We start from the raw sequence: 27,763 nt of genomic DNA, 5'->3' as shown, positions 1-27,763 counted from the left end.
CACCCAGGCCCTGCAGAGGAGGGTAGAACTGAGTAAGAGTTGGGCACCAGATCTTTCCTAACCCAGCAGTCCCCTTCTGTAACAGTGGGTGTCTGCATGTCAGAAAGTGCAGAGAGGTGGAGGGTGGAGGCAGTCTGTATCTTTTGCTGTGACGGTGAGGAGGGAGGGGCCCGCTAGCGAGGCCAGCCTGCCCCCCTGGAGCCCCAAGCCCCAGTCAGCCAGCCGAGCATCCCCCGCCCCACCGCTCTGCAGTCTGCAGTCTCTGCAAAACTCCCAGGCACCTTTGTCCTCGTTTTAAGCCCTTGCAATGACGCTCTCCATGGAAATTTCATTCATGATGTGCCTCACAGAGGCAGGATGTGACAGGGACTTCCTCCTTTTGTCTATCTTTCTTGTTTTTTGTAGCAAAGGGCAGAGCAAGCAGCGGGTGTCATAAGGTGGAAGGTGGGTGGGTCCTTGCCACACGTGAGCTGCCCCTCAACTGGACCAAGACTCTTCACAGCAGTCACCTCCTGTGCCCCAGAGCTGGGCTCACCGGGACTCTGCCACTTCGGACCCTCCGCTGCAGCCTGCCAGGTACACGGCTCACTCCCAGCGCCTGCCTAGGCCTCCGCCTTTCAGAACCGGGAAGCAGAAAGTGATGGCTTCCTGAGCGAGCACAGGTGGGCCCCGTCTGCCCAGCAGGGCCTGGCTGCAGGGAGGGGTGTTTGGAGTGTGGCCACCGGAGAGGCTGCGCCACCTGAGGAGGCGGGAACGGATGCCTCCCGCTTCCCTCCAGCCTCGCTGAGGGTCCCTTCCTGGGCAGGGTCCTCTCCCTCGGAGGCTGAGGCTGGGGGTAGAAACTCCCTGTGGGCCATCAAACCCAAGCAAGCCCGTGAGCATGGATCGATCGATGGACAGCTTGTGGAGGGCCAAGGTGCAAACCCTACTCCCAGCTTAGGACACGGGCCTGGGAGGAGGGCGAAGCTCGCCGCTGCCTCAGCCCAAGGTCACAAAAGTAGCAAAAGCAACAAATAAAGAGACACTCAAAGCTGAGGGACTGGCGACCTCCAGACCGCGGTGTGTTTTAGGAACTGGGGATGCTGGAGGAGCAAACTGGGACGGGTTGGAGTGGGCCAGGGGGGAACCAAGGGGAACCGCCTAAAGGACCCAATGAAGGAGGAAAGGAGTGAGGGGGACTTGAGCCCCCCCTGGGCAGGGGGGCGGCATTGTGCACCAGTGTGCACCAGCCTTCCTCCTCCGGGTCCCCAGGAGGGAGCAGGCCGCGCTCCCTGGACAGCAGGGAGACTGTACCCACCGGCAAGACTCAGCTCCTGCTGAACCCCCGTCTGCCCCCCTCTCCCCACGGGCTCCTCACCTGCCCCGCTCCCAGGCCTTTCCCCAGCAGAACCTCCTCACCCGACCCAGAACCTGGAATCCATGCCCACGGGGGTGTGCACAGGGGGACGGGGGGGGGGGGGGGGGGGAGTGTGCCCTCGCGGGTCCTTGCTCTCCAGGGAGGACCCAGCCTTAAAGCAGAGGCCAGGAGGGTGAGCTCCAGGCGGCGGGGGGGGGGGGGGGGGGGGGGGGGGGTCGGGGGGAGGGTGCCCCCGCGTGCTGAGTCGGGCGGATCTTCCTGAGCGGGATGAAGGGTGCTTGTCCAGGTGGATTTGAAGAATGAAGCCACGGACAAAAGGTGGTAGACGAAAAGGTGGAAATTTAGTGGAAACAAGTACAGACTCCCACATGGGGAGGGATCCCACAGGGGGTGACCCACGGAGCCCCTTTTTCTAAGGTTTATAAAGGCTGCAGTTCTTTGTTTCTTTTTTTAATATATTTTATTGATTTTTTACAGAGAGGAAGGGAGAGAGATAGAGAGTTAGAAACATCGATGAGAGAGAAACATCCATCAGCTGCCTCTTGCACACCACCTACTGGGGATGTGCCCGCAACCAAGGCACATGCCCTTGACCGGAATCGAACCTGGGACCCCTGAGTCCGCAGGCCGCGCTCTATCCACTGAGCCAAACCGGTCTCGGCAGTTCTTTGTTTCTTGATGCTGCCTTCCAGCTGGTAGACTATCAACTTCAAAGCTCACACCCCACGCGGTGCCCCCTTATTCCCTCCCGCTTCAGTGGCAGAATTCTCCGCGCCCGCCGTGGAGATCTGTCTCCTCTTTCTCCCGTGTGCCAGCATCTCTGTTCCCTGCGAGAGTGTCCTCCTTCTCCCCACCCTGTGGCTTTCCTCTCTCCTGGGAACGGGTGTCCTCCTCTCCCCTTGTCCTGTGGCACCTTTGGCTCTCTGTGAATGATGCCTGTTGGCAGCTCCAGGCCCCACCTATGGGCTCCCAGCCTTCCTCCCCCAAGGACCCTCTTTGTTCTAAGACTCCCTAAACCCGCCTGTTTACCCCTAAAAACTCCTTTGGGCGCCACAGGGCATTCAGCCCTCAGAAGTCCCTTCAGGGAGTTGCCAGACCGTCTCCCTCCGCGTGAAGGCTCCCAGGCACGTCCTTGTGTGTTGGGAGCAAAGAGACCCTAGGGCATGTGCCTTCTGTTCGAGAAGGTGCTGCTCACAAGCTCTAAGGGAGACTCCGTCTGAGGGAGCTTTTAGATTTTTCCTCATTGGCTGGTGGCTGGCTGGCTGGCTGGTTCATTGGTCTGGGGGCTGGCGCCTGGGGACTCGGTGCACAAGAGATGCTGTCAGGGCAAGTGCTGTGGCCAGGAGGTCCCTACGGGGGTCATGGTGGGCGGGGGACAGGAGACTGAAGGTGCACGCAGTCCTGACACGTGCACAGCTGATGAGGAATTCAGAGGAACGCAGAGCTTGAACCCCCCACTCCACCACCACCTCTTGTGCAGGCTGGTCAGCTGGCCTCCTTGTGCCTCCGTTTCCTTGTCTGTGGCAATAATAATCTTTTCTTTTTCTTTTTTTTTAATTTTTTTTTTAGCATTTTAGAATTATTTATTATTATCTTGCAATATCTACATTCTCCTATTTAATCTTCAGGCAATCCTATGAGGTAGACAATATTCTACCCATTTTTTTTATTGAGGTATTATATGTGTACATATCTTACCATTGCCCCCCCCACCCCACACCCATATATGCCCTCACCCCCCAGAGTTTTGCGTCCATTGTTTATGCTTATATGCATGCATACAAGTCCTTCGTTTGATTTCTTATCTCCCCCACCTCTCCCTAACTTTCCCCCTGTAATTTGAAAGTCTGTTTGTTGCTTTACTGTCTCTGTATCTATCTTTTTGTTCATCAGTTTATAATGTTCTTTATTATCCATAAATGAGTGAGATCATGTGGTATTTTTCTTTCATTGACGGGCTTATTTCACTTAGCATAATGTTCTCCAATTCCATCCAGGTTGCTGAAAATGATGAGAATTCCTTCTTTTTTATGGCAGCATAGTATTCCATTGTGTAGATGTACCACAGTTTTCTGATCCAGTCATCAGCTGATGGGCACCTAGGCTGTTTCCAGATCTTAGCTATTGTAAATTGTGCTGCTATGAACATAGGGGTGCATATATCCTTTCTGATTGGTGTTTCTAGTTTCTTCGGATATATTCCCAGGAGTGGGATTACTGGGTCATATGGGAGTTCCATTTTCAGTTTTTTGAGGAAACTCCATACTGTTCTCCACAGTGGCTGCACCAGTCTGCATTCCCACCAGCAGTGCACGAGGGTTCCTTTTTCTCCGCATCCTCGCCAACACTTGTCGTTTGTTGATTTGTTGATGATAGCCATTCTGACAGGTGTGAGATGGTACCTCATTGTTGTTTTGATTTGCATCTCTCGGATAATAAGTGACTTTGAGCATGTTTTCATGTGTCTCTTGGCCTTCCTTCTGTCTTCTTTTGAAAAGATTCTGTTTAGGTCCGTTGCCCATTTTTTTATTGGATCATTTATCTTCCTTTTATTAAGTTGCATAAGCTGCCTGTAGATGTTGGAGATTAAACCTTTATCAGTGATAGCATTTGCAAATATGTTCTCCCATGCAGTGGGCTTTCTTGTTGTTTTGTTGATGGTTTCTTTTGCTGTAAAAAAGCTTTTTATTTTGATGTAGTCCCATTTGTTAATTTTCTCTTTAGCTTCCATTGCCCTAGGGGCAGTGTCAGTGAAGAAGTTCTTTCGGCATATGTCTGAGATTTTGTTGCCTGTGGATTCCTCTAGTATTTTTATGGTTTCCCGTCTTATGTTTAAGTCCTGTATCCATTTTGAGTTTATTTTTGTGTATGGTGTAAGTTGGTGATCTAGTTTCATTGCAATAATAATCTTAATACTCTGGTGTAGGTACGGGATTGGTAGATACTAAGGTCTCGATTTGTGCTAATTTTTTATTACTCTGTGAGAGAGAGAGAGACCTCCTCCTCCAGCCTTGGTGACAGAAATCACATGGGTGTATCACAACAGGCACCTGCAGTCCTACAGTAATTTCAGGGTCTGGAACACGCTGACAGCCCCAGGTTCCCCCCCACCTCCCTACCTCACCCTCCACCCCGCACAGGTGGCAGCATCCCCTGCCCAGGAATACCAGGGCATGCGCTCCTCCCGTGAAGCACACCCGCCCCCGCTGTGGGCCTGATGAGCCATGGCTGCCACAGAGGACGCAAGTCAACAACTACCATACGACGTGACTAACTCCTCAGAACCCGGCAGTCCAAACAGATCCGTCAGGTGTCCTGTGCCCTCCTGTCCGGAGGCGTTGGCTGCTGCTAAGAGACCCTCATGGTTTTGCCCTCCTGCACCTCTAGTTAAGAGCCCAGCAGTAAAGACCGAGGCCCAAAAGAGAAGAGAACAGGGAGGAGAGAAAACGCACCCCCCCCCCCCCCGTTCCGGGATTCTTCGCTGCTGGTTTCCAGGCCTGACACATACGTGTTCCTCCATCAGCCCGAAGGGTGAGAGGCTGCACTGTCTGGCCAGAGCCTGGACCCCAGCCCAAGGCATCTGTTCTCTGGTTGTTGTGTGAATAGTCGTCGCAGTAGCTGCTGGCCTGGAACACAGCCAGGACCCCTCCAGAAGGGACTCCGACTTCCTCCCCCACAGAGGCCCCTCCTGGAGCACAAATCAAGCTGGTCCAGCATGCCTCCCCCTCCCCCTTCCTGTGAGCCCCCAGAGGGCGGGGCCCCGCGGCCCTGGCCCACTCACCTCACAGGCTATCACCTCCCACCCCCACTGTATTTTAGTGACCCCAGTCCTTCCAGCTCAGGGGTCACCTGGGGCGTCTCCCCTCTCCCATGAAGTCACCCGCACACCTCCTCTGGCCCCTCTTCCGCTGAGTAACGGAGCAGTTTTCAAGTCCTTCCTCTACGCCCGGCCAGCGGTGTTGCTGGCCGTTGGTTGGGGCTCTGCGGCCACAGGACCACAGGAGCATGTGCCAGGTCACAGGTCTGTGAGAAAGGACACCGAACAGTGGCGTGGGAGGGAGAAGGAGGGAGAAGGGAGGCTGAGGGTGATGAGCGTGGAAACTTCATGGGGCTCCCCCACCCCTTGGGGTGCGATGATGGAGTGAAAGGAGGGGGATGAGTCTCCGGAGGAAGGAGGAGGGTGGCAAGCAGCTGTTTGGAAGGTGGAGGCAGAGGGAGGAGGAGCACCAGCCAACCTGTGGGAGGCTTAGCAGCCCTCTGAGCTGGCATTGGTTTCTTCTCTTGTTCAAGCAAAGAAATGAGGTTCAGCCAGTTATAAAATTTGCCTAAAGTCCCACAACTCAACAGAGGACGAATGTGGAGAGGATTGTGTATCTCCCAAGATGCATCGGCTGCCTGCACGCTGGCTGTAGGCCTGTGAGACATGCTGCAAGTCCCTGGGTGGTGTCAGGAGTAAGAGGAACAGCCCTCGCCTGTATCGGGGATGGGTTTCCCGGACCACAGGTGGGGGTTGGTGTAGCTAGATGGGACCACACCATCACTGTGGCCTCAACGATGCCATAGACTCAGGGGCAGTCACCAGCTAACCCCCTGGAGGCTACACCTGAGGGTCTAGGACTGGAGGGAGGTGTCCCAGGTGCAGTGGAAGTTGGTCAGCAGCTGCCAGGCATGCGTCCCATTTCTGAGAGATTAGAACTCTGTGTTTGTTCATCTGTTTTATGGACCTGATGTTCCAGGCCAAGGGGAATGGGAACAGGGCTGGGCAGGGAGAGTGAAAATGCATGTGAGAGTTTTTGTAGATTTCCCTTTGTAGAAAGTCCCTAAATACTAGCTGAGCCCCAATACAACACGTGGCTCTATTTCTGGCTCTAAAACAATGTGAACCTCAGGAGCTGCTTCCTCTGGGACCCTTGGGACCTGTCCCCATGCGGCTCCGTGACTCCAAGCAAGGCCAGTGATGCCATTACCAGTGCTGCCTGGTAAATTTAGAAGCAGCTCTCACATCCGGCTATGGTTTAGAAGAAGCATGTCAAACTCAAAGGCTAACACGGGCCAAATAAATGAGGCATGCGACCCGCAGGCCACTAGTTTGACATGCTTGGTTTAGAAGAAGCCAGGTACTGGGGTTGTTAAGAACCACACAAAAGATAATTAAGGCACTGATAGCCCTCTGGCCTGAGGGGCCGGGTTCCAGCTCTCCTGTGTCACCCCAGCATCTCTTTGTCCCTCTGCAGGTGACCCTACTGCTGAAGAGATGGTCAATTTCCCGGTTTCCCTGGACTCCTTTCAGCGGGTACCGCAGCCCAGCAGTCTCGTCTTCCTCATCCACCTCCTCCTCATCCTCCAGCCTTGGGAGACAAACTCAGGTAGCGTATCCGATCTGCAGCCGAGCCAGCCAGAATGTGAGCCTATCAGCCTCTACCTACCCCTCCTGCAGGTGCTCCCGGCTGAGATCTGTAGCCATGCCAGGTACTAGTGTTGTGGCGTGAATTCGAATAAAGACCACTGGAGTCCAGACCAAATTAAAATTTAGGGAGCCTTTATTAGCCGGCCAGCCGACCAGCCAGCCAACCAGCGACTGCTCTGCCTTTCTCCACACAGGGAGACCAGAGAGCAGCCCCGACCCTTTTTGCAAGACTACTTTTTAAACACATTAACCACATCCTGTTTTTGCAGAGTAAGCAACCCAAGACAAAACAGTTTTTCCCAAATAATGTCAGGGCCATGCTATTGACGACCATGTTATTTACAGGGTTATCCTGTTCTTCAGAAAGCTGACAGTGTTCTATCTAGCCAGGCTATTTTGTGAGGTGCAAGGGGAAGGGGCCATGAGACCATATCTCAAGGCCTGGCCTGGTGTCAGCACTGACAACTCTATCTGAGGCATAGTCCACGGCCTCTCCGGAATGTTAAAAAATTCCCACTCTCTAACATTCCCCACTGGTTTTATGTACATGAGTCAAATCGTTGACTCTTTTGGGTCATTGTTGGTGAGGGAGTTATATTGACCCATGAGGACTATAAGCTTGATAGAATTAATTCTCTGCGGAATAAAGTCAGTGGGCCTGTTTATAAGATAAGGGCCCGGAATGAGGGCCAGGGCTAATCTTTAGAGGGTCCGAAAAGTCCTGGACTCTCTATTTTGCCTGGGCTGTCTTAAGCCAGGTGTGATGAAGCCACGTCGGGATCCCGTCGACCTTGACTGCCGCGGAGGTGGTCCTTTCCAGGTAGGAGTCAGTCCTTGTGTGGCAAATTTCTTTATCCAAACAGAGTCACCAGGGTGGAAGGATGGACCGGATCAGATATGCTTCTGGACTGCTTTCTGGGTGGACTGTAAAGCCTGTAAGAACTTGAGTAAAGATTGGTTATGGATTTCAGCTTTTCTAGATTGGGTTTCTATGTAAGCTGGTGAGGTGGGTAGGTCAGGATCTGGAAGAGTCACTAGAATCTGTAGAGACCCCACTGGTTTTAGGGTAGCCTCCCGGGCTGCTTTATCTGCAGCCTCGTTCCCTCTTGCTTCTGGGGAGTCCCCTTGTCTCACATAGGTAGAGATGGAAAGACTTAATTGCATCTGGTAGTGCTAGTTGGCCCATTGTCCTTGCTCTGCTCATATCTGTCTAACTGCCTGATATATTACCTCAAGGATCCTGGCTCTGAATTCTTTTAGGGAAAATGGTCGTCGTTAGACTCTTCTAGCTACTTCCTGCTGAGGCGGGTCAGAAGTTTCTCTCAGAGCCAAGAGATCCTTGCTGTCTGTCAGAGGGACAATGAGGCCTGGGCACAGAAGGAGGTGGGCTTGTGACCTGGCAGAGACAAACTGTAACAAATGGTCCGGTGGGAGGGAAAGAAAACCCTTCAGTTTTAATAACTTCTATTGAAATAGAAATTTTTCTCCTCAAAATTACCCCCATGTTTATCAAAAGAGCCAAATCAAGACTAATTTATCTAGTGTATTTAATTTGGCCTGATTGTTTGCATAAACTTAACAAGAATGGTAACCGACTGCCTTTGCCGGAATTTCATGATTGAATCTCAATGTGCCCCGTAGGGCCAGGAAGCCAGGCCATCCAGCTGCCGTCAGGCCGGCCTGTAGTACCTGCTGAGTTAGGTGAATCCTCACCTGCAGTGGCTCTAGCCGGGCCCATGCCCTAGGCTTCAAGGCCCATCTCACCCTCCTATTCGTCGCGGCTCAGAGTGCGTGGGGGTCCACAAGGACGCAGAGGTGCCCTTATTGCTCCCCTTCTACTCTGACCAACCACCAGTGATGGTAGGGTGTGGGCCTGATGCTCCAGCACCAGCTGTTTTCAGGGCTGCCAAGCAGGATACCAGGCTTTCTCCATGGCACTCTTATTGGCTTCAAGTCTTCAGAGTTCAGGCAGGGCTCTTTAAAACATGATACTCCAGTCAAAGTTTCTGGTTAATAAAACCACTGTTGGAAACCGGTCTTATTGAATTTATGCAAAGAAATATATTGCCATGATTTATTTATTAAGTATTGCCAAATTTCGGAGGAATTGTATAAGGAGAAAAATACACTGACCTGCTTTAAGATCTTCTGATTTTCCTTGTCAGTCCTTTCTATGGATTCTTCAGAGTAATACAACTGTCTTCAAATGACAAGGAGAAATTCAAAATGTGTTTATATTCAAGTAGACAATTATAGCTGTCCTTGTAGGAGGGTTCCCCCTACTTGACTTGTCCTTAAAATTTCATATCGTCTCTGGGAGGGGTGACATGCCCTCTGAGAAAGGACTAAGGGAGCTTTATTGCTTTACAGGGTCTCACATGTCACAGGACCTCACGGGGTCTGTAATTCCTGTAACAAAGGGCTGGTACTCACCACTTCCCTCTGTTCCAAACAGGCCTTCCCTGGTTTCCTAAAGTTGAGGTTTGTGCCATACCTGACATGGGCATGGTCACACAGGCCTGCAAGACAGTATATAGGCTGCCAACTGTCTTTTAATAGAGACCAAAACCAGATGGGTATTTTCCTTGCCCATTTGGGCACCTGCCCTTTTGGCAACTGCATTCAAATCTGTAAGGTTAATGCAATATTATTAACACAATGAAGTACAATATTGGCACTGTGGCCACCTTAGGTAGACAAATCTTCTGCTACCATATATTACACATAGTAGGGCTATACAAATATCTTAAGGAAGTGACTAAAGTCTATTCTTGACCTTCCCACACAAAGCAAAATTTTCCTTGTCTTTCTGGAGTCAGGTCCATGAAAACACAGGCATCATCTAAGTCTATTATACAGTTTTCTGCAGGCCACTGTCAGGGCTGTGCATGGTGGCCAGTTCTTCTTTCTAGCCACAAACACAGCCTGTCTAATTTCCCTAAAATTTATTCTGGCACGGGAGAAAGTTGTTTTGCTGTAAACAGGCAGCTTAACCCCTACATAACTGGGCTTGGACATCTGCCTAGAAAGCCGTAATTTATAAGTTTAACATGTGGTCTTAGGTCCTTCCAACCCAACAGGGTCTCTGCCATCCCTCAGTCAGACTCCTCCTCTCTTGGAGAATCTCAAAGTCCTGAAGGCTCCCCAGTCCAGGGAGACTGCCTTTCCTTTTCTCTTTGACTTTAAGCTGCCAGTCCCAAACAGCCAGAGGTGCAGTTAGAAACAGCTCTGCATATTGCAAAGCGCTTCTGTGGCAGTGGCTTGGGTATTAGACCCCTTGTCTTCCCGCCAGTCCCCTTTGTGGCAGAGCAGCGACCAGGCTTCTCCCAAGGGAGTGCACTGGAAGGGATCTCAGCCCCTCCTCTTCCAGCAGCAACAGGTACTGAACCCTTTCAGTGCATTCGCAAACAGGGAGCTTCCCCTAGCTCTATCTGCTGCTTTCACAGATCCCGGGCCTGCTGCTCTATTCCTGGGGCTGCCGGAAGGCCAGGCGCAGTCACTGGCTTCTGGTTTAACTGCTGCAGCCAGCAAGCCAAAGGCCTCAGTCTTGTGTTGCTTGTTGTAAAATGCTCATTACTCACTGGGCAGCAGCGGGGCAGCTATAGTGTCAGGTAAATGTCTGCTGTCCCCGCTTTTCTCGCTGCTGCTGCTTCTTCCAGGGCCACTGCAGGCAGCTCAGGCATCCAGCCCCCTCACCCCCTTCTTTCACCTGGCTCTCGGGGGCTGAGTCTGCCTAGCACCCAGTTTTAAATCACCAGGGTGCCTGCGGACCTCAGCTCTGTTTTTCCTCCTCTTGGCTCCTGGGAGTTTAATTTTTTGTTTTGTTTTTTCTTAGAAACCTCAATCCTTTAATGATTATTAAAAGTGAACAGTTAGCCCTGACCGGTTTGGCTCAGTGGATAGAGTGTCGGCCTGCAGACTCAAAGGTCCCAGGTTCGATTCTGGTCAAGGGCATGTACCTTGGTTTCGGGCACATCCCTAGTGGGGAGTGTGCAGGAGGCAGGTGATCGATGTTTCTCTCTCATCGATGTTTCTAACTCTCTATCCTTCTCCCTTCCTCTCTGTAAAAATCAATAATATATATATATATATATATATATATATATATATATATTTTAAAGTGAACAGTTAGCATTTTTAGATTAATTTTAATGAACACATTTAAAATGTACTTTTTCAAGAAAATAAAACTAGACCTTCGTTGATAAAACCAAGAGTAGGTAAAAATATTTCCTTTTGGGAGACAGAGATTTTTAAAACTTAAACTAGTTGTCAGCCTTAAAGATATTATATCTTAAAGTTCCTTTGCTGAATATTCCACCACCGCACAAGAAGTAATAAAACGGGGCAGAGGAAGATCCACTGTGTTTTGCAAAAAGCCTTGAAGTCAAAATAGTTCAGATAAGTAAGAAACCAAGGACGCCAGCAGAGCGGGTTGTAGCCAGCAAAATCAACAAAAACCTATCTCTCCCTGCTCTCCCCGCCGATGCCCCCCCCCCCCCACACACACACACCCCACCCCGTTTTTCTGCATTAACCATTTACTCTGTCCTTAGCAGAGGAAATAAGGCAAGCGGTCTGAGATCCTGTATAACCAGGCTTTTTACATTTAAGGATACTTTTTTCTTTCTGTAACCATTGTTTTCCCTCATAGATTTTTACTCTAAGCCCCTAGACTCCTAGAGGATCTTAAATCCTCCTCCTTACTACTCTTGATTTCTCCGACCACCCAAAAGAAATAAGAAAGCCATAAATAAAACTTCTTTGAAATGTCACAAATTTATACCTTCAAATTAAACCTAGGACTTTAAAATTTCAATTTAATACAGCAAATTCACAAATCAGAGCAAACTGAAACCCTTACTTATACAAAAATAGACAGAAATTTTTATTAGCTAAGTGGGCTGATTCCCTCTCTGACAGAGAACAAAATACTCTGAGAAAAAGGTGTCTCAGCAGCTGCTAAAGACTTTTGCATTCTGTCACAGCAGGTCCGCCCTATCTTTAAACAAATTAAACAACAGAAAGAGATAACAAATACTCTCATGTGTACAGCCAGACAGCACAAAGTAGCTTTCACTTCACACAGACTCTCACACTTACATTTATACACCAGACAGTCTGAGTGTTTTTACTTCTGGGGAGGTGATCAAGCTCCCCCTTCCACTCACTGGGATATGGGAAAGTTGGCCATTCCAGCTCACAAAATTTCTGTAAATCAAAAGCATTAACGGAAGCTCCATAGTCATCTGCTCGCAGCTTGAATTCCTGAAAAGTTTTCAAAAAACATTGCAGGGGAGTACAGACAGAAGCAAACTGACCCATTCTAACGAAAGAGACAATTAGACCACAATAACACAGAACAAAAGACAAAGACAACCAACTGAGGATCGCTGGGCACTGTCTTGCACCGGGATCTGGTCTCAGAAGTAGCGCTGTGTCCAGCCTTCCAGAGACCCTAGATGGGCGCCCACAGAACAGAACCAGAAATAAGTTTCTTACTGGTAAGAACCAGATCCAGGCGGCTCCGATCAGAGTCAATCAGGAAATTTAGCAGGCGGGGTCTCCGACCTCTACAAGTCCCGGAGCTGAGGAACGTCTCTCAGAGATCTCCCCCTGGGTCAGAGTCCAGGGACCCCGGTGGGCTCCAGTCACAGGACCAGGCAAAGGCTGGTTATCTCGCGGGGGCCTCCAAATGTTGTGGAGCAAACGCGAGTGAACGACCACTGGAGTCCAGACCAAATTAAAATTTAGGGAGCCTTTATTAGCCAGCCAGCCAACCAGCCAGCCAACCAGCGACTGCTCTGCCTTTCTCCACGCAGGGAGACCAGAGAGCAGCCCCGACCCTTTTTGCAAGACCACTTTTTAAGCACATTAACCACATCCTGTTTTTGCAGAGTAAGCAACCCAAGACAAAACAGTTTTTCCCAAATAATGTCAGGGCCATGCTATTGACGACCATGTTATTTACAGGGTTATCCTGTTCTTTAGAAAGCTGACAGTGTTCGCCAAAACCGATTTGGCTCAGTGGATAGAGCGTCGGCCTGCGGACTGAAAGGTCCCGGGTTCGATTCCGGTCAACGGCATGTACCTTGGTTGCGGGTACATCTCCAGTAGGGGGTGTGCAGAAGGCAGCTGATCGATGTTTCTGACTCTCTCTCCCTCTCCCTTCCTCTCTGTAAAAAATCAATAAAATATATTTTTTTAAAAAAAAGCTGACAGTGTTCTATCTTGCAAGGCTATTTTGTGAGGTGCAAGGGGAAGGGGTTAAAGCCATTGGCCCCACGCACCAGCCAGCCCCACCCGCAGTGTTCTTTCACCATCGCTCCAGCCACCCAGCATATTCCTACACACTCTCCACAGCTCACAAGCATGGCAGGGTCAGAGCAAGAGAGTGCCCAGAAACTCTTACTGGTCTGTGCTTGTGCTGGAAAATACTTTTAAATCCACCTGTCCAGCTGTTTGTGATCAGGTTGCAAGAGAAATGTACCCAAGTTTTGGGAGCAGAGCTAAGAGAATCATTTGGGTTTTTTTCCAGAAAGCCAGAAAGAACCCTAGATAGGAGGAAGTGTTTGAGCAGAGCCTTGCAGGGGACATATTATGCAGAAAGATGACAGGTGGAGGGTAAACTGAGGGAGGGTGCACCCAGAGAGAGGGCCAGGCATCAGGTGTTGGGGGGAAAGCTGGAGAAGGAAGCTAGTTGGAAGGTTGTTGGGGCTACACCCGTGGCAACAAGGGATCTCAATTGGAATGAACAAAGAAGGCACCGCCATGCCCCACCGAAGGGTGGGCGGGATCCATGATGGGAGAGCTGGGAGTGAGGTTTTGGTTAAGCTTGGGATGAATGTAGTTTTTAGCTGATCTTCGAGGGAAGGAAAGGAGGTTCACAGAAGGAGGCAGAGAGGAGTGAGGCATGAGACAGCTTGTGCAGAAGAACTGCAGCAAGAATAGCAACTGTCATGGAAATTGCAGAAACTGGAGGGACCAGATGGATATGCCATGAAAGAGGATGATCAAATGAAAGATCCTGGTGAATAGAAGTCTCCAAGGCAGGGCTCTCTGCCTCCTGTTCATCAGACAGCCTTGTCTTCCCGCGCAGTGCCAGCTGCAGCCCTGACACACAGTGGTGGAGGTCAGAGTGAGCAACTTTGGCCCCTGGTCACCAGGGCTGCTTTTAAACCTGGGAAAGTGGACAACGTCCCCCTCAATGACCCTCTTCATTGATCCCAGCTGCATGGTCTACATGTTCCAGTATGGTTCTATTCAAGTTCAAAGGCACAGTCAAGGCTGAGAACGGGAAGCTTGTCATCAGTGGAAAGCCCATCTCCATCTTCCAGGAGCGAGATCCCGCCGACATCAAATGGGGCGATGCTGGTGCTGAGTATGTGGTGGAGTCCACCGGTGTCTTCACTGCCACGGAGAAGGCCGGGCTCACTTGAAGGGCGGAGCCAAGAGGGTCATCACCTCTGTCCCTTCTCGGATGCCCCCATGTTTGTGATGGGTGTGAACCAGGACAAGTATGACAACTCCCTCAAGATTGTCAGCAATGCCTCCTGCACCTCCAACTGCTTGGCCCCCCGGCCAAGGTCATCCATGACAACTTCGGCATCGTGGAGGGACTCAGGACCACAGTCCATGCCGTCATCGCCACCCAGAAGACCGTGATGGCCCCTCTGGGAAGCTGTGGCGTGATGGGCGAGGGGCTGCCCAGAACATCATCCCTGCTTCTGCCGGCGCTGCCAAGGCTGTGGGCAAGGCCATCCCTGAGCTGAATGGGAAGCTCACTGGCATGGCCTTCCGTGTCCCCACCCCCAACGTGTCGGTTGTGGATCTGACCTGCCGCCTGGAGAAAGCTGCCAAATACGATGATATAAAGAAGGTAGTGAAGCAGGCATCAGAGGGCCCCCTCAAGGGCATCCTGGGCTACACTGAGGACCAGGTTGTCTCCTGCGACTTTAACGTGACACCCACTCCTCCACCTTTGATGCTGGGGCTGGCATTGCCCTCAGTGACCACTTTGTCAAGCTCGTTTCCTGTCTGACAATGAATTTGGCTACAGCAACAGGGTGGTGGACCGTATGGTCCACATGGCCTCCAAGGAGTAAGAACCCTGGACCATCAGCCCCAGTGAGAGGAAGAGAGGCCCTCAGCTGCTGGGGAGTCCCTGCCCCAGATCGATCCCCGACACACTGAGAATCTCCTGACCACCGTTTCCATCCCAGACCCCTGAAGAAGGGGAGGGGTGTAGGGAGCCCTACTTGTCATGCACCATCAATAAAGTTCACTGTATCCCCCAAATAAACATCTTCAGGGAAGGATTTGACTTTTTTTAATATATATATTTTATGGACTTCAGAGAGGGAAAGATAGAAACACCAATGATGAGACAGAATCATTGATTGGTTGCCTCCTGCACACCCCCCACTGCAATCCAGCCAGCAACCCGGGCATGTGGTCCGACCAGGAATCGAACAGTGACCTCCAGGTTCATAGGTCAATGCTCAACCACTGAGCCATGCCAGCTGGGCAGGATTTGACTTTTAGATTTAAAAAAAAGAAGAAGAAGAAAAAGTAAAGTGCCCTAGCTGGTTTGGCTCAGTGGATAGAGCATCAGCCTGCCGACTGAAGGGTCCTGAGTTTGATTCTGGCCAAGGGCCATACCTTGGTTGCAGGCTCAATCCTGTGTGGGGGAGGCAACCAACCTATGTGTTTCTCTCTCTGTCTCTCCCCCTCCCTTCCACTCTCTCTAAAAGTCAATGGGGAAAATATCCTTGGGCCCTAGCCGGTTTGGCTCAGTGGATTGAGCATCAGTCTGCGGACTGACGGGTCCCGGGTTCAATTCGGGTCAAGGGCACATACCTTGGTTGCAGATTCCCGGCCCCGTTCAGGGGCATGCAGGAGGCAACCAATTGATGTGTCTCTCTCAGATCACTGTTTCTGTCTCTCCCTTTCCTTTCTACTCTCTCTAAAAATCAATGGAAAAAATTTCCTCAAGTGAGAATTAAATATATACATAATCTCCTCAGGTGAGGATTAACAAAAGAAAAAGCAAGGAGCCCCACAGATTATTATTTTATTAAAAAATATATTTTTTATTGATTTCAGAGAGGAAGGGCGAGGGAGAGACAGATAGAAACATCAATGATGAGAGAGAATCATTGATTGGCTGCCTCCTGCACACCCCCTACTGGGGAATCAAGCCCGAAACCTGGGCATGTGCCCTTGACCGGAATCAAACCTGGGACCCTTCAGTCCCTAGGCTGATGCTCCATCCACTGTGCCAAACCAGCTAGGGCCCCATAGATTATTTTAATGCCCTTAGCTATTACAGAGGCTGTGTATATGTACACTATAAAAAATATAAGATCAGCCCTAGTTGGTTTGGCTCAGTGGATAGAGCGTCGGTCTGCAGAGTGAAGGGTCCCAGGTTCGATTCTACTCACGGGCATGTACATTGGTTGCGGGCACATCCCCAGTAGGGGGTGTGCAGGAGGCAGCTGGTCAAGGTTTCTCTCTCATCGATGTTTCTAACTCTATATCCCTCTCCCTTCCTCTCTGTAAAAAAATCAATAAAAATGTTTATATATATATATATATATTCAGACAAAACAAAAAAAGAAAACATCTATTCCCATTATTCAGAAATTACCAATTCATTTCTTTTTTTTTGAAACATACTTTTATTGATTTCAGAGAGGAAGGGAGAGGGAGAGATAGAAAGAAACATCAGTGATGAGAGAGAATCATTGATCGCCTGCCTCCTGCAGCCTCCTGCCTCCTGCACGCCCACTACTGGGGATCAAGCGGGCAACCAGGGCATGTGCCCTTGACCAGAATCGAACTCGAGGCCCTTCAGTCTGCAGGTCCACGATCTACCCACTGAGCCAAACCGGTTAGGGCCCAATTCATTGCTTTCATGACAGTAACTTGTTCAAGAAACCTGACAGGCCGTCTTGTAGGGTGTCTCACCTTCCTCATTCGAATGGTTTACTGTAGATTTCTGAGCTGCAAAGGGACATGACTAAAGCTTATATTTGAGGAGAGCTGTATTTGGCCATTGTTCTGTCTTCTCATCCTAGAGGAGGTCAAGGTGATTGGCCCTGGGGAGTCCATCCTGGCGACCGTCGGGGAGGAGGTGGAGTTCCCGTGCCACCTGTCCCCGTACCGAGACGCAGAGCACATGGAGATCCTCTGGTTCCGGAGCCAGGCCTCCGACGTGGTGCACCTGTACCAGGACGGGCGGGAGCTCCCGGGGCGGCAGATGGCGCAGTTCCAGAACCGGACCAAACTCCTCAAGGACGAGATCTTGGACGGCACCGTGATCCTGCAGCTGCACGGCGTGCTCCCCGCCGACGAGGGCCCTTATGGGTGCCGCTTCCTCTCCAACGACGACTCCTTCTCCGGGGAGGCTGTCTGGGAGCTGGAGGTGGCAGGTGCGTGAGCTGGCCGCGCCAGCACGGGATGGGGGGAAGAGCCGCAGGGAAGGGTCCGTTTGGATGTAACTGCTAGGCTTCAGAGTAGACGAGGAAGCGCGGAGAACAGGGGAATTGCTCTATTAAAAAAAAAAATTAGAAAATGAACAACAAAAACGTTGTTCACAAAAAAAGATACACAAATAGCCCTTAAACACATGGAAAGATGATTGGTCCCTTTTACTCATCATGAAAGGCAGATTAAAGCCACACTGACACGCAATGTTTTACTTCTCAGTCTGGCAAACATTTTTAAATTGGTGGAATTGCGGGGAGGAGGCCCTCTGCACCAGGTAGACCAAGTTCAAGGTCCCAAAGCGCCGGTGCCTGGGGGTTCGGCGACGCGACGGCAGGATTGTCTGTGCAGCTCCCTTTGAACACCAATCTCACCTCTAGGAGTTCACCCTGAGGAGACACCTCCCACTGCTAAATAGAAGAAAGGCCTGGGGATACGTTTAATCCTTGTAGCATCATGGTAATTGCAAATTGGCGGAAGCAACCTAAAAGAGTGAGCACAGGTGCTGAGTGTGGCCCATCACGCATGGGGTGATCCATACTGCGCACCTGGAGACAGCAGCTCTGTGAACTGGTGAGGAGTGATTGGCAGGTTGTTAAGACAAAAGAAAAGCAAGATGCGAAGGTGTTCTATATAGTAGGTAAGCTTTCGTGTGAGAAAGAAGGAGAAACACCGCACAAAAGAAACCACAGGGAGGGTGAGTAGAAACGAGTGAAATGAGTTCCCTAAGGCAGGGGCTGCGCCGGCATAGAAAGGGTGGAGCAAGGTCTGGGCTTTCCTGACGTACATCCTGTACAGGATTGGCATTTAAACCACAGTAACGTTTTGCGTATTTAAAACGTACAGCTAGCGCCACAGGATGGGAAGATGAAGGAGTGTGTATGTCACAGGCGCTTGAGCCCTGCTGGGAGTCAGGAGAGAGAAGACAAGCTGCTGAACTTTGGGGAGGGATTATTCTTCGTTCTTGGGGACTGTCCCTTGCATAATATGACTAAAGGTCCGTAGCGCATTCGAGTAAAATGCCCCCTCCATGTTTCCAAGTGTTCCAACGGACCCCTCGTGGACAGTCCGTGGGTGGAGGCGATGGGCCCATGTTGTGCTCAGAGCAGTCAGACAGAGTTCGTGATACCTTATGGTGACTGAAAATGATACGCTTTAACCACAACTTCCAGGAAGGAGCCTAATTTTCCCCACTCCTGCCTCTCCCAGGAATGGGGTCAGACCCTCACATCTCCCTTGAGGGCTTCAAGAAAGAAGGCATTCAGCTCAGGTGCAGCTCCAGTGGCTGGTACCCCAAGCCTCAGGCTCAGTGGAGAGGCCACCTGGGACAGTGCCTGCCTCCGGAGTTCGAAGCCATCACCCAGGACGCCCGTGGCCTGTTCAGTCTGGAGACATCTGTGGTCGTCCAAGGAGGGGCCCACAGCAACGTGTCCTGCTCCATCCAGAACCCTGTTCTGTTCCAAAAGAAAGAGTTTGTGGTCCAAATAGCAGGTCAGTGGGTGCTGGCTCACCTTCATCTTCCTAATCATCACATCCTCCATGTCCATTGTCCCAAAGTCCATCTATAAGGTCACAATAGTATGGGGGCCTGGCTGGGGTGAGCTGACCTTGACATCTGAAAAGTCAGCAATTTGGATATCAGGAACCTACTAAGAATACAACTGACAACCCCACCCGTAAACAGAGAAGGCCCCAGAGAGCCAACATTACAAGGCCACCAGCTAAAACCCAGAAACGCTACTCACGGGAGGCAAATGTTCCTAATGTGATCCCTAACAATATTTACTGAGGACCTACAATGTGCTCTAAACCCCTGTCCTTGAAAGATGAAACAGAGGGCCGGAGACCGTGGGATACCAGGACACAGGCTTTATTGGAGATCACCCTGCCGGCCGCCTTCCAGAGGGGAAGGAGAGAGAGAGAGAGAAAGAGAGAGAGAGAGAGAGAGAGAGAGAGAGAGAGAGAGAGAGAGAGAGAGAGAGAGCCGGGGTGAGAGTGCCTTTTAAGGGGAGGAAAAGAGGGGACAAGGCTTAGGGCACTCAGCCCACGCTGATTGGTGGTTTCATGTAAAGTACATGGTTAGGGGCCTAGGGATTTAGGAATTGGGGGCTTATATGGCAGGTTCTGATTGGTGGTTCAATGTACAGTCCATATAAGGTGTTCAGGAATGTCCGGCTGCAGGTAGAGTTTACGTCATGCTCCGTCCATCAGTTGGGGGAAGGGAGGATCTATCAGTCCTCAGTTCACATTCCGCGGGAGAAACACACAAACAGGTGAATTACGTTGTACATTAGAAGGTGTTAGGCGCTGTAGGGAATAATGAAGCAAGGAAGAGTGCTAAGACATGGTGGGGTGTGTATGTGGATTTAAAAGTGGTGGATCAGGGAAGAAGTCAGTTAGGCAATGAGTTGAAGGTAAGGCCAATATTTAACATCAAAGTCTTTTTCGGAGGCTCCCACTGAAAGGTTTAATGTTCATGGCTCTAGTTGTTTTTAAGTCTTGAGGACAAACCCAATCTATGGGGCGTTTATCCACATAGGTCCAAATCAATAGTTATAATAACAGAAAGAAATTTCATCCTTATAAATGATGATTTATCCTCAGGTAAGAGGACTTGACAGAACACACAGTTCATTTAAATATGTCTGGCAATTGGGGTAGCCATCTGTGTTAGCTAATTGTCCTTTTTATTTATTTATCTATTTGAGAGAGAAGCAAAGGGGGGAAGGAGGAAGAGAGAGAGAAAAAAAAATCTACTGTTGTTCCACCTATTTATGCATTCATTGGTTGCGTCTTGTTTGTGCCCTGACCAGGGCTCAAACCTACAACCTTGGCATATCGGGATGTTACCAACGGAGCACCCAGCCAGGGCTCTGTTAGCTGATTGTATTGATCCAAAGGGAAGATCAAGCATCGCAAATCTTTATGACAAGAACGCAGTTACCACTTGGAGCCAGGTGCCTCCAGAAACTCCCAGGACACAGGATAGAGGTGTTTTCTCTTGGGTGTTTACATTACAAAGAGATGGTTTTGAGCTCCTGAAGAGAAACTGTCCTGGGAGGCTTAGTTCGCTTTCAAAAGAATTTGTATACATCTCAATAGGATAGAGAAAAGCTTTACAAGTTTTCCAAAGAAGATGGTCTAAGAAAGGGAAAGGGGGAGGGGGAAGTCTCTTTCCCTTCTTACACCAGGGAAATTAGATGTGTAGATGTTTTGTTGATATCAGAAACCCAGTTTGCTTCTTTTTGTGTTTTTTTAATATTTTTACAGAGAGGAAGGGAGAGAGATAGAGAGTTAGAAACATCGATCAGCTGCCTCCTGCACACCCCCTACTGGGGATGTGCCCGCAACCAAGGTACATGCCCTTGACCGGAATCGAACCTGGGACCTTTCAGTCCACAGGCCGACGCTCTATCCACTGAGCGAAACCGGTTTCGGCCCAGTTTGCGTCTTGCAAACACTTAGCATCTACGTCTCATCACACCTTTGGGAGAATCGATAGCAAGGCCCCAGGGGGCTTCATAAAGGGTGTGGGTCACATGGATACCGATTAGGGGGGCTTTCAGGTAGAGGGAACAGCAAGTGCAAAGGTCCCGAGGTGGGACTGTGTGTGGCTATTGGAGGAGGTGGGAGGGGAAGGAACGGGGACAAGATCCAGGGTAGCTGGTCAGGGCGGCATCAGACCCTGAGACTTTGCTCTCAACCCTTACCTGAGGTGAAGGACCACGCCGTGTGGAACAATAGTTTTGTACCAGACAATAAAAACGCACCGCTAGAAAAATTAAACAAAAGAGCACATTGTGCTAAGTGGAATGTCAGGCACAAAAGGGCATATATTGTCTGATTCCGCTTTTATAAGGTAGCCAATTCACAGAGACAGGAAGTAGAATAGAGGTTACCCGGGGCTAGGAGGGCGGGGACATGGGAAGTGAGTGTTTACTGGGGACAGACCTCAGTTTGGGAAGAAGAAAACTTCTGGTGGTTGCACAACAATGTGAACCAGTTAATGCCACTGAGCTGCCAGCTTAAGTTGGCTAAGATGGTCCATTTTATGGGATGTACATGTCATCACGATCAAAAGAAAAAAATGTTTTAAAAGGCCACTGAGATGAAAGCACCGGTGTTTTAGAATTATCTGCCGCAGGCACAGACTCACTCTATAAAGTGCCACACGGGTTTCCCGAGGGGCATTCTTCATGGTGCACCTGCTAACTGTCCGCAGCGGCCTCCCTGGCGACCTGGGGAGGAAAGAGCGGGCTGTCCATCGGCCCGGGCTTTGCGATCGATTCTTCCAAAGGTGATGAGACGCAGAAGCCGAGGGTTAGCCAGAAGCAAAGTGGGTTTCCCGTCTCAACAGAACCCCTGGGGTGCAGGCGCCGGGCGAGAGCGGAGAGCAGCAGAGAGGTCCGGGCGGGAGTGGTTCGTTTACTCCCCCGGTTCGTTTCCTCGGCGCCCGCTGGACCGTCCCCCGGTTTGCGCGCTCTCCCTTCCCGCGGAGCCAGCCCGAGTCCCGCAGTTCCTGGGGACCCTGCCTTCCCAGAGCCGGGGCGGCGCCCCTTTGCCGGTGGCTGCGCGGGCCCCGGAGGCTCAACGCCCCAGCCGTCGCACACGCGGCCCTGAAGCGTCCGGAACTGAGTGCGTGGAGACGCCTCGGTCCAGACACCTCCTGTGGGTGTTTTCCAGACGTGTTTTTACGCGGACCCGCGCCGTGGAAGACAGCCTTCCTCGGGACGTTGGTGGTTGGCCTGCTGCTCCTCCTGGCCCTGCTCGCGACGCTGGCGCTGCGCTTCCTCCACCGGCAGCGGCGGGCCCTAGGTAAGGTACCCGCGGGCGGGCCGTGCGGGGCGGCGCGGGGCGGGGCGGGCGCGGGGCCCACCCGGGACCCTGCCCACGCCTGCTCCTCTCCTTTCTCCTTTCTCCTTTCAGAAGAGCTGAAGGAGCAGGCGGAAAAGGACAGAGGTGAGCGGGGAGAGGAGGAGTCAGGCTGGGCGGCTCGGGAGCAGCGCCGGGACGCGCGGCGGGGGTTTGCGCTCCCGACGCCCTCGCCTCGGAGCCCGGAGCCCGCTCCCCGCGCGAGTCCAGCCCAGCCTGGTCCCCAGAGCGCGCGGGCACCGAGTCTGTGCACTTTGGGAAAGCGGGGCGTCAGCGTTCGTTGATCGAGATTTCCTCTTTTCTTCGTTTCTTCTCCAGGGAAACTCACCGCAGAGCTGGGTATGTTCTGGGTGCCGCGCGCACGTAACGCACCCCATACGCCGCCTTTGGACAACGATAGATGGCAAAGAGCTGATTCTTAATCCATCCCTCGGCGCCTCCCGCGTCTTCTCTCTCAGACGGACTCTAGCGAAGCTGCCCCGGAGGCCCGGCCTCACTCAGACCCTCTGTACAGCCCCTCCCAGCCGCTTCCCTGCCACTCACAATTCCACTATTAAAGGTTTACCCCTCTGGCTCCTGTTCCTAGGATATCCTTCTATTTCTAATGCAAGCGCCACCGGGGAGGGTGGCACCTTGAGCCTGCACGAAGGAGGTAGAACAAACAGCATAGTGTAAATGAGTGCGTAGTGTTGCCTTGCTCAGGGGCATTTACTTTTAAAAGACACAGGGCGGGCAGATCAAAGGCATGCATTTCTACTGGCAAATGATCAGTCCTGGCATCCGGCCAGGAGACACAATTCAGTGTGATGTCCTCCCAGTCCTTTAAGTAATGCACCCGCGCGCCCTGGGGCTCAGGCGGCTGTGCTCAGTGGCTGGACTCAGCCAGGAAAGCCGGTGATTTCTGGGCGGATAAACAGCAGCTTCTTCAAACAGACCTGAGCCCTGGGAAGAGGCTCCTCAGTGCCAAGACCTGCTCCCCCTCCCACGCCCCTCCCGCCGTGGGGATTTCTGCCCTAAGAGCAAAGGACAGGATGAGGTGTAAGGATCCTGCAGGGGAGGGTGCAGAGACGGATGGGATTGAGGGGGGCGGTGGGTTAAGACTGAGGATCATCTTCCCAGTGGCCTGACCGCCTTCCGAAGATGGGCCAGCCAGCCCAGGCTGATGCTTTCTGTGTGTTCTGCTTACAGGGAAGGCGCAGTCAGAGCTTGGTAAGTGACCCCTCTTAGAACTGCCTCTTCCTGTCCACCTTTCCCATCTGGGTGCCCAGGTACGTTCCTATCTCCCAACCAGGTCGGATGGCCAGGCTGGAACCTGCTGGCTCTGTGGGCGTGGGCGGCAGGAGGAAGGGGAGGGGGCTGGAGTGGGTGCAAATTCCACCTGTGAGCAGGGAAGCTGCAGGAACCCGGTGTTCTAATTCCGGTTTTGTTTGTTTTTGTTTGTTTCCTTAACTGCTTCAGACTGGAGAAGGGCTGAAGGCCAGGCTGGTGAGTGAAGTCCATTTCTCCCCCATTGTCCACTTTACATCTCAGCGTCCCAGTCACTCTCTCTGATTAACCAACCACATCTCATCCCATTTATTCCACAGCCTCACTCAGCATAAATTAGTCTGTGTCACTGGAGGAGGTTATATTCCAGTTTTTTTATATTGTCCTGACGTGTACGCATACTGTAAACCATTGGTGCCCAGCCTGGCTGCAAATAGGAATCCCCTAAGCTCCTGGTGCCAACCCTCAAAGACTGACCTGTGGGTCTGGGGTGGGCATGTTAGCCTGCACGTAACATTTCTCCCTGTAGCTCCCTCCATTCCCCCATAAAGCAACCGATCTGAAATCTGCCTTCTATGATATGTATTCTTGCAAAATGTGCACTTGTTTTGTGCACATGCGTTTCAGTTTATGTAAACTACCTTTACAGTCTCATGCCACTCCTGGCTTTTCTCGCCGTCACTGTGTTTTAATATCCATCCTGCTGCCACGTGCACATGTGGTCTGCTTCTCCTTGCTGCCGAGCCTCCATTTCAGCCAGCCGCCCTCCTGCAGTAGCAGCCAGCCTGCTCTGACCCACACCGCCACACGCAACACAGGCATGCCGCCTTCTGGCCTGTGTGGAGACTTCTCCGGGATGTACACCCAGGAAGGGAATTGCTGGCCCAGGGAGTTTGTCGCTAAGTAGGACAGAGGGATCCCCGAAGGCAGCGCCATCACCCCGCCATTGGCAGTGCATGGAGCCCCACGTGCCCCCATTCCATGTGAGCCAGCTTGCTAAGCTTGCTGGTCAGTAGAGAGGAGTGATTCTCGCTGTTTTCTCAGTGTGCACTCCTCTGACCACGAAGGAGTCTGGGCATCTCATGTGCTAGCTGGCTGTTGGGGGCTCCTCTTAGGCTGAATGGCTCGCCTTAAGAAAGGAGGCAAGACCAGCATCTAGAGGACGTGTTAGGACAGGAGCCAGCCTTGGCTGGGCCTCCTGGGGACCGAGCTTGCCAGTCAGCGGTGGAGGCTTCCTCTCCATCCTGCAGGACACCCACGCTGCTTGTATTGGGCTCTGGTCCCCTGCCCGTCCGAGCACTTCGGCTTGCATGCAGCGTGGGTAGAACCTAGCATGACACCAGCCCCTTATCAATCCTGACTCCTTAGGAAAATGGACCGAAACCAGCTGTCATGGTGGGGATGGGCTCATTCAGAGTTACAGTGTCCCTCGTGCCTCTCTCAACGCCCCAGGGATACGCACTCCGCTCTCTGAGCCTCATTTTCCCTTTGTTTGGTTTCAGAGTGGAGAGCAGCCCAACAATATGCAGGTAACTGGAGGAGGGGCCAAGGAATGACATGACTGAGGTTGGCGGGATCTTTAAAGAGGGAGGTGGAGCGATCTGAGACCAGAGGAAGAGTCTGACCAGAAGCCACGTAGGAGCCTGCACACACAGACACACAAGTCCACTTGCACAGATATAACATGACCCACACGCCTGCATATGCACATATGCACACATACATGCTTGCATGCATAGATGTGATTAACTCACACAGGTATACATTGGTGTGCACATACATACCCCCACAAGCATAGAATTTTCTTGGTCTTGTTAATCCTCACCAGAGGATATTTTTTCCATTGATTTTCATTGCAAGTGGAAGGGAGAGGGAGAGACAGAAACATGATGTGAGAGAGACACCTCGATTGCTAATTGGTTGCCTCCTGCTTGTCCCCTGACTGACCGGGGATCAAGCCTGCAACTGAGGTATGTGCCCTTGACCGGAATCCAACCCACAACCAACCCTTCAGTGTGTGGGGCCCACGCTCTAACCACTGAGCAACCAGCTGGGGATCGTTCTTGGTTTTACTGGGTCTTTCCACCTGCAGGAGCTGTTGGCAGGAGCAAATACAGAGTAGTAAGGAACCTTTCAGAGGGTCTGACAGAGATCCTTTGGGTTCCCATCCATCAAATGAGTGTGTTCCGGCAGCTATGGTGATGACAGGGCACTAAGCTAGATCCTCTCAGAGGTCCCCTGCAGCTTTAAAGTCCTAAAATTGCTGTAAAACTGAGGGGAATCCCCCCCCCCACACACACACACACACACACACTGAGGCTCAGAGCTCAGCGATGCTCTCTCTAGGCCACACTGGTGGTGAGAGAGCGGGACTGGCCAGCCCTAGGCTCCCTCCCCTTGACCAAGACCTGAGGGCAGTGAGCCCTCCACCCCAGGAGCCGGCCTTGTTGCTGTCTCTCCTCTTGTGGCACCGCATAGAACTCAGGAACCTTCCATTTCAGTAAAGAATTAGGATTCCTCTTACACATTCAAATGCTCCGGGGTGACTTGAAGGCCACTTCAGTCTCTGAGTGTTTGGGGTTGACGGTGGGGGTGAATATGCCACCAATTGTTCCAAAAATAGAGGTCGGACCGAAGCCGGTTTGGCTCAGTGGATAGAGCGTCAGCCTGCGGACTGAAAGGTCCCAGGTTCGATTCCGGTCGAGGGCACGTACGTTGGTTGCGGGCACATCCCCAGTAGGGGGCGTGCAGGAGGCAGCTGATCGATGATTCTCTCTCATCGATGTTTCTAACTCTCTCTCTTAAAAAAAAAATAGAGGTCGGCTGGTCGGGAGGAGACAGGTAGGGCCCAGCACCATGCAGAGCACTAACTCGGAGCCTCTGCGCAGTGAACGTGACCCTGGATTCGGCCTCAGCACACCCCAGCCTGGAGGTCTCCCAGGACGGCAAGAGCGTGTCCTCCCGCGGGGCGGCGCTGGTCCCGGCGGTGCCGGGAGACCCGCACCGGTTCACCGAGCAGACGTGCGTGCTGAGCCACCAGCGCTTCCGCAGCGGCCGCCACTACTGGGAGGTGGACGTGGGCCGGCGCAGCCGCTGGTTCCTGGGCGCCTGCCTGGCGGCGGTGGCGCGCGCGGGGCCGGCGCGCCTGAGCCCGGCGGCGGGCTACTGGGTGATGGGGCTGTGGAACGGCTGCGAGTACTTCGTGCTGGAGCCGCAGCGCCGGGCGCTGGCCCTGCGCGTGCCGCCCCGGCGGGTGGGCATCTTCCTGGACTGCGAGGCCGGGAAACTGGCCTTTTTCAACGTGTCCGACGGCTCCCACATCTTCACCTTCACCGACACCTTCCCGGGGCCGCTCTGTGCGTACTTCAGGCCCAGGGCCCCCGACGGCAGCAAACACCCCGATCCGCTCACCATCTGCCCGTTGCCCGTCCGAGGAACACGCGTCCCCGAAGAGGACGACGGCGACACCTGGGCACAGCCCTTCGAGCCCTCGGCGCCCCCCTTGGAGCCGTGGTGAGGCCTCGCGGGGGCGGAGGACGCACCGCCTAAAGGCCCGCCAAGGCGACAGCCAGCCCGCACCGCGCACGGGAAACAGAGAGAGGGACGTGGCCTGCGTAGATGTGTATGTGTGTATAATTTCCTTTTTAAAAAAGAGGCAATTCCCAAGCTTGTCTGTGTGTGTCATAGGATTGAGAAAGTGAGTAAAACATATTGATGTTGCCAGGAGCCACTGTCCTCACTGCAGAAAAGGGAGGAAAGGGGAGGAGGGGAGACATGTGATTGGATTAAAGATATCCATTAATTTACGTACAGTATTTGTATATGTCGCATTTATTTTCTAGTTCGTAAGGAATGAATTCATCTAGGGCTCACATCCCAGTTTTAAATGTCAATTCCCACTAACACGAACGTGGGAAATGGCCGATTCCGGGCTGGACTGAGAAAGCACAAGGCGGACCTGGACCATGTTGTGCCTTAAAGCACAAACGTGCTCAGAAACGGATGGGGCACAGCCAAGGGCACAGGCGCTGGGGTGAAGAGGCGCCTCTGGCCAGGGGCGGGACAGTTTGAACATTAAAGAGAATCTTGACAAGAACGAATTGTGACAAGAATTGCTCAACAAGGGGCTGAGCAAATAAATGTCACGAAGTCTGCTGAGAATCAGGTTTCTCAGAGAAAGAAAACACAAACAAATACAGAAAGGGGCAAGGAGAGTGAATGCTTGCCTCTGAGCTCATGGTGTTTACTGTGTGTCCATGGATGGGACACGTGTGTGGCAGATGGAGGGATGTGTGTATGAGCATGCATGTTGTTCCTGGCCCTGCTTTGAGGACTTAGAAGCAATAACATCCAGTACCAATGAGCACATCTGG

At 52.0% G+C, this 27,763-nt stretch overlaps 1 protein-coding gene and 1 pseudogene across 4 annotated transcripts in view; both read left to right on the top strand.

The window, feature by feature from the left end:
- Positions 1-14,869, top strand: part of LOC307100408 (glyceraldehyde-3-phosphate dehydrogenase-like) — a 1,087,365-nt pseudogene extending 1,072,496 nt beyond the window's left edge. Inside the window, exon 2 of the transcript in view lies at positions 14,033-14,869. The product of the transcript in view is annotated as a glyceraldehyde-3-phosphate dehydrogenase-like (transcript). The remainder of the gene's footprint in view (positions 1-14,032) is intronic.
- On the top strand, positions 458-27,066 carry BTNL9 (butyrophilin like 9). Of its 3 annotated transcripts, none has more exons than XM_079772783.1 (11): positions 458-576; positions 6,592-6,723; positions 16,844-17,197; positions 18,462-18,743; positions 21,936-22,067; positions 22,179-22,211; positions 22,443-22,463; positions 23,313-23,333; positions 23,583-23,609; positions 24,893-24,919; positions 26,279-27,066. In XM_079772783.1, the coding sequence occupies exons 2-11, from the start codon at positions 6,612-6,614 to the stop codon at positions 26,905-26,907; spliced, it is 1,638 nt and encodes a 545-aa protein (XP_079628909.1). In that variant the 5' UTR covers positions 458-576; positions 6,592-6,611; the 3' UTR covers positions 26,908-27,066. The 3 variants fall into 3 exon arrangements, with proteins under 3 accessions (XP_079628909.1, XP_079628911.1, XP_079628910.1); XM_079772784.1 differs by having other exon boundaries at positions 536-662; XM_079772785.1 differs by lacking the exons at positions 21,936-22,067; positions 22,179-22,211.
- The last annotated feature ends 697 nt before the right edge of the window (positions 27,067-27,763 follow it).

The sequence above is a fragment of the Cnephaeus nilssonii genome, assembly GCF_951640355.1.
Source record: "Cnephaeus nilssonii genome assembly, chromosome: 5".
NCBI lineage: Eukaryota > Metazoa > Chordata > Mammalia > Chiroptera > Vespertilionidae > Cnephaeus > Cnephaeus nilssonii.
The sequence above is the reverse complement of the archived record's forward strand: the minus strand, read 5'-3'. Positions and strand labels throughout refer to the sequence as shown.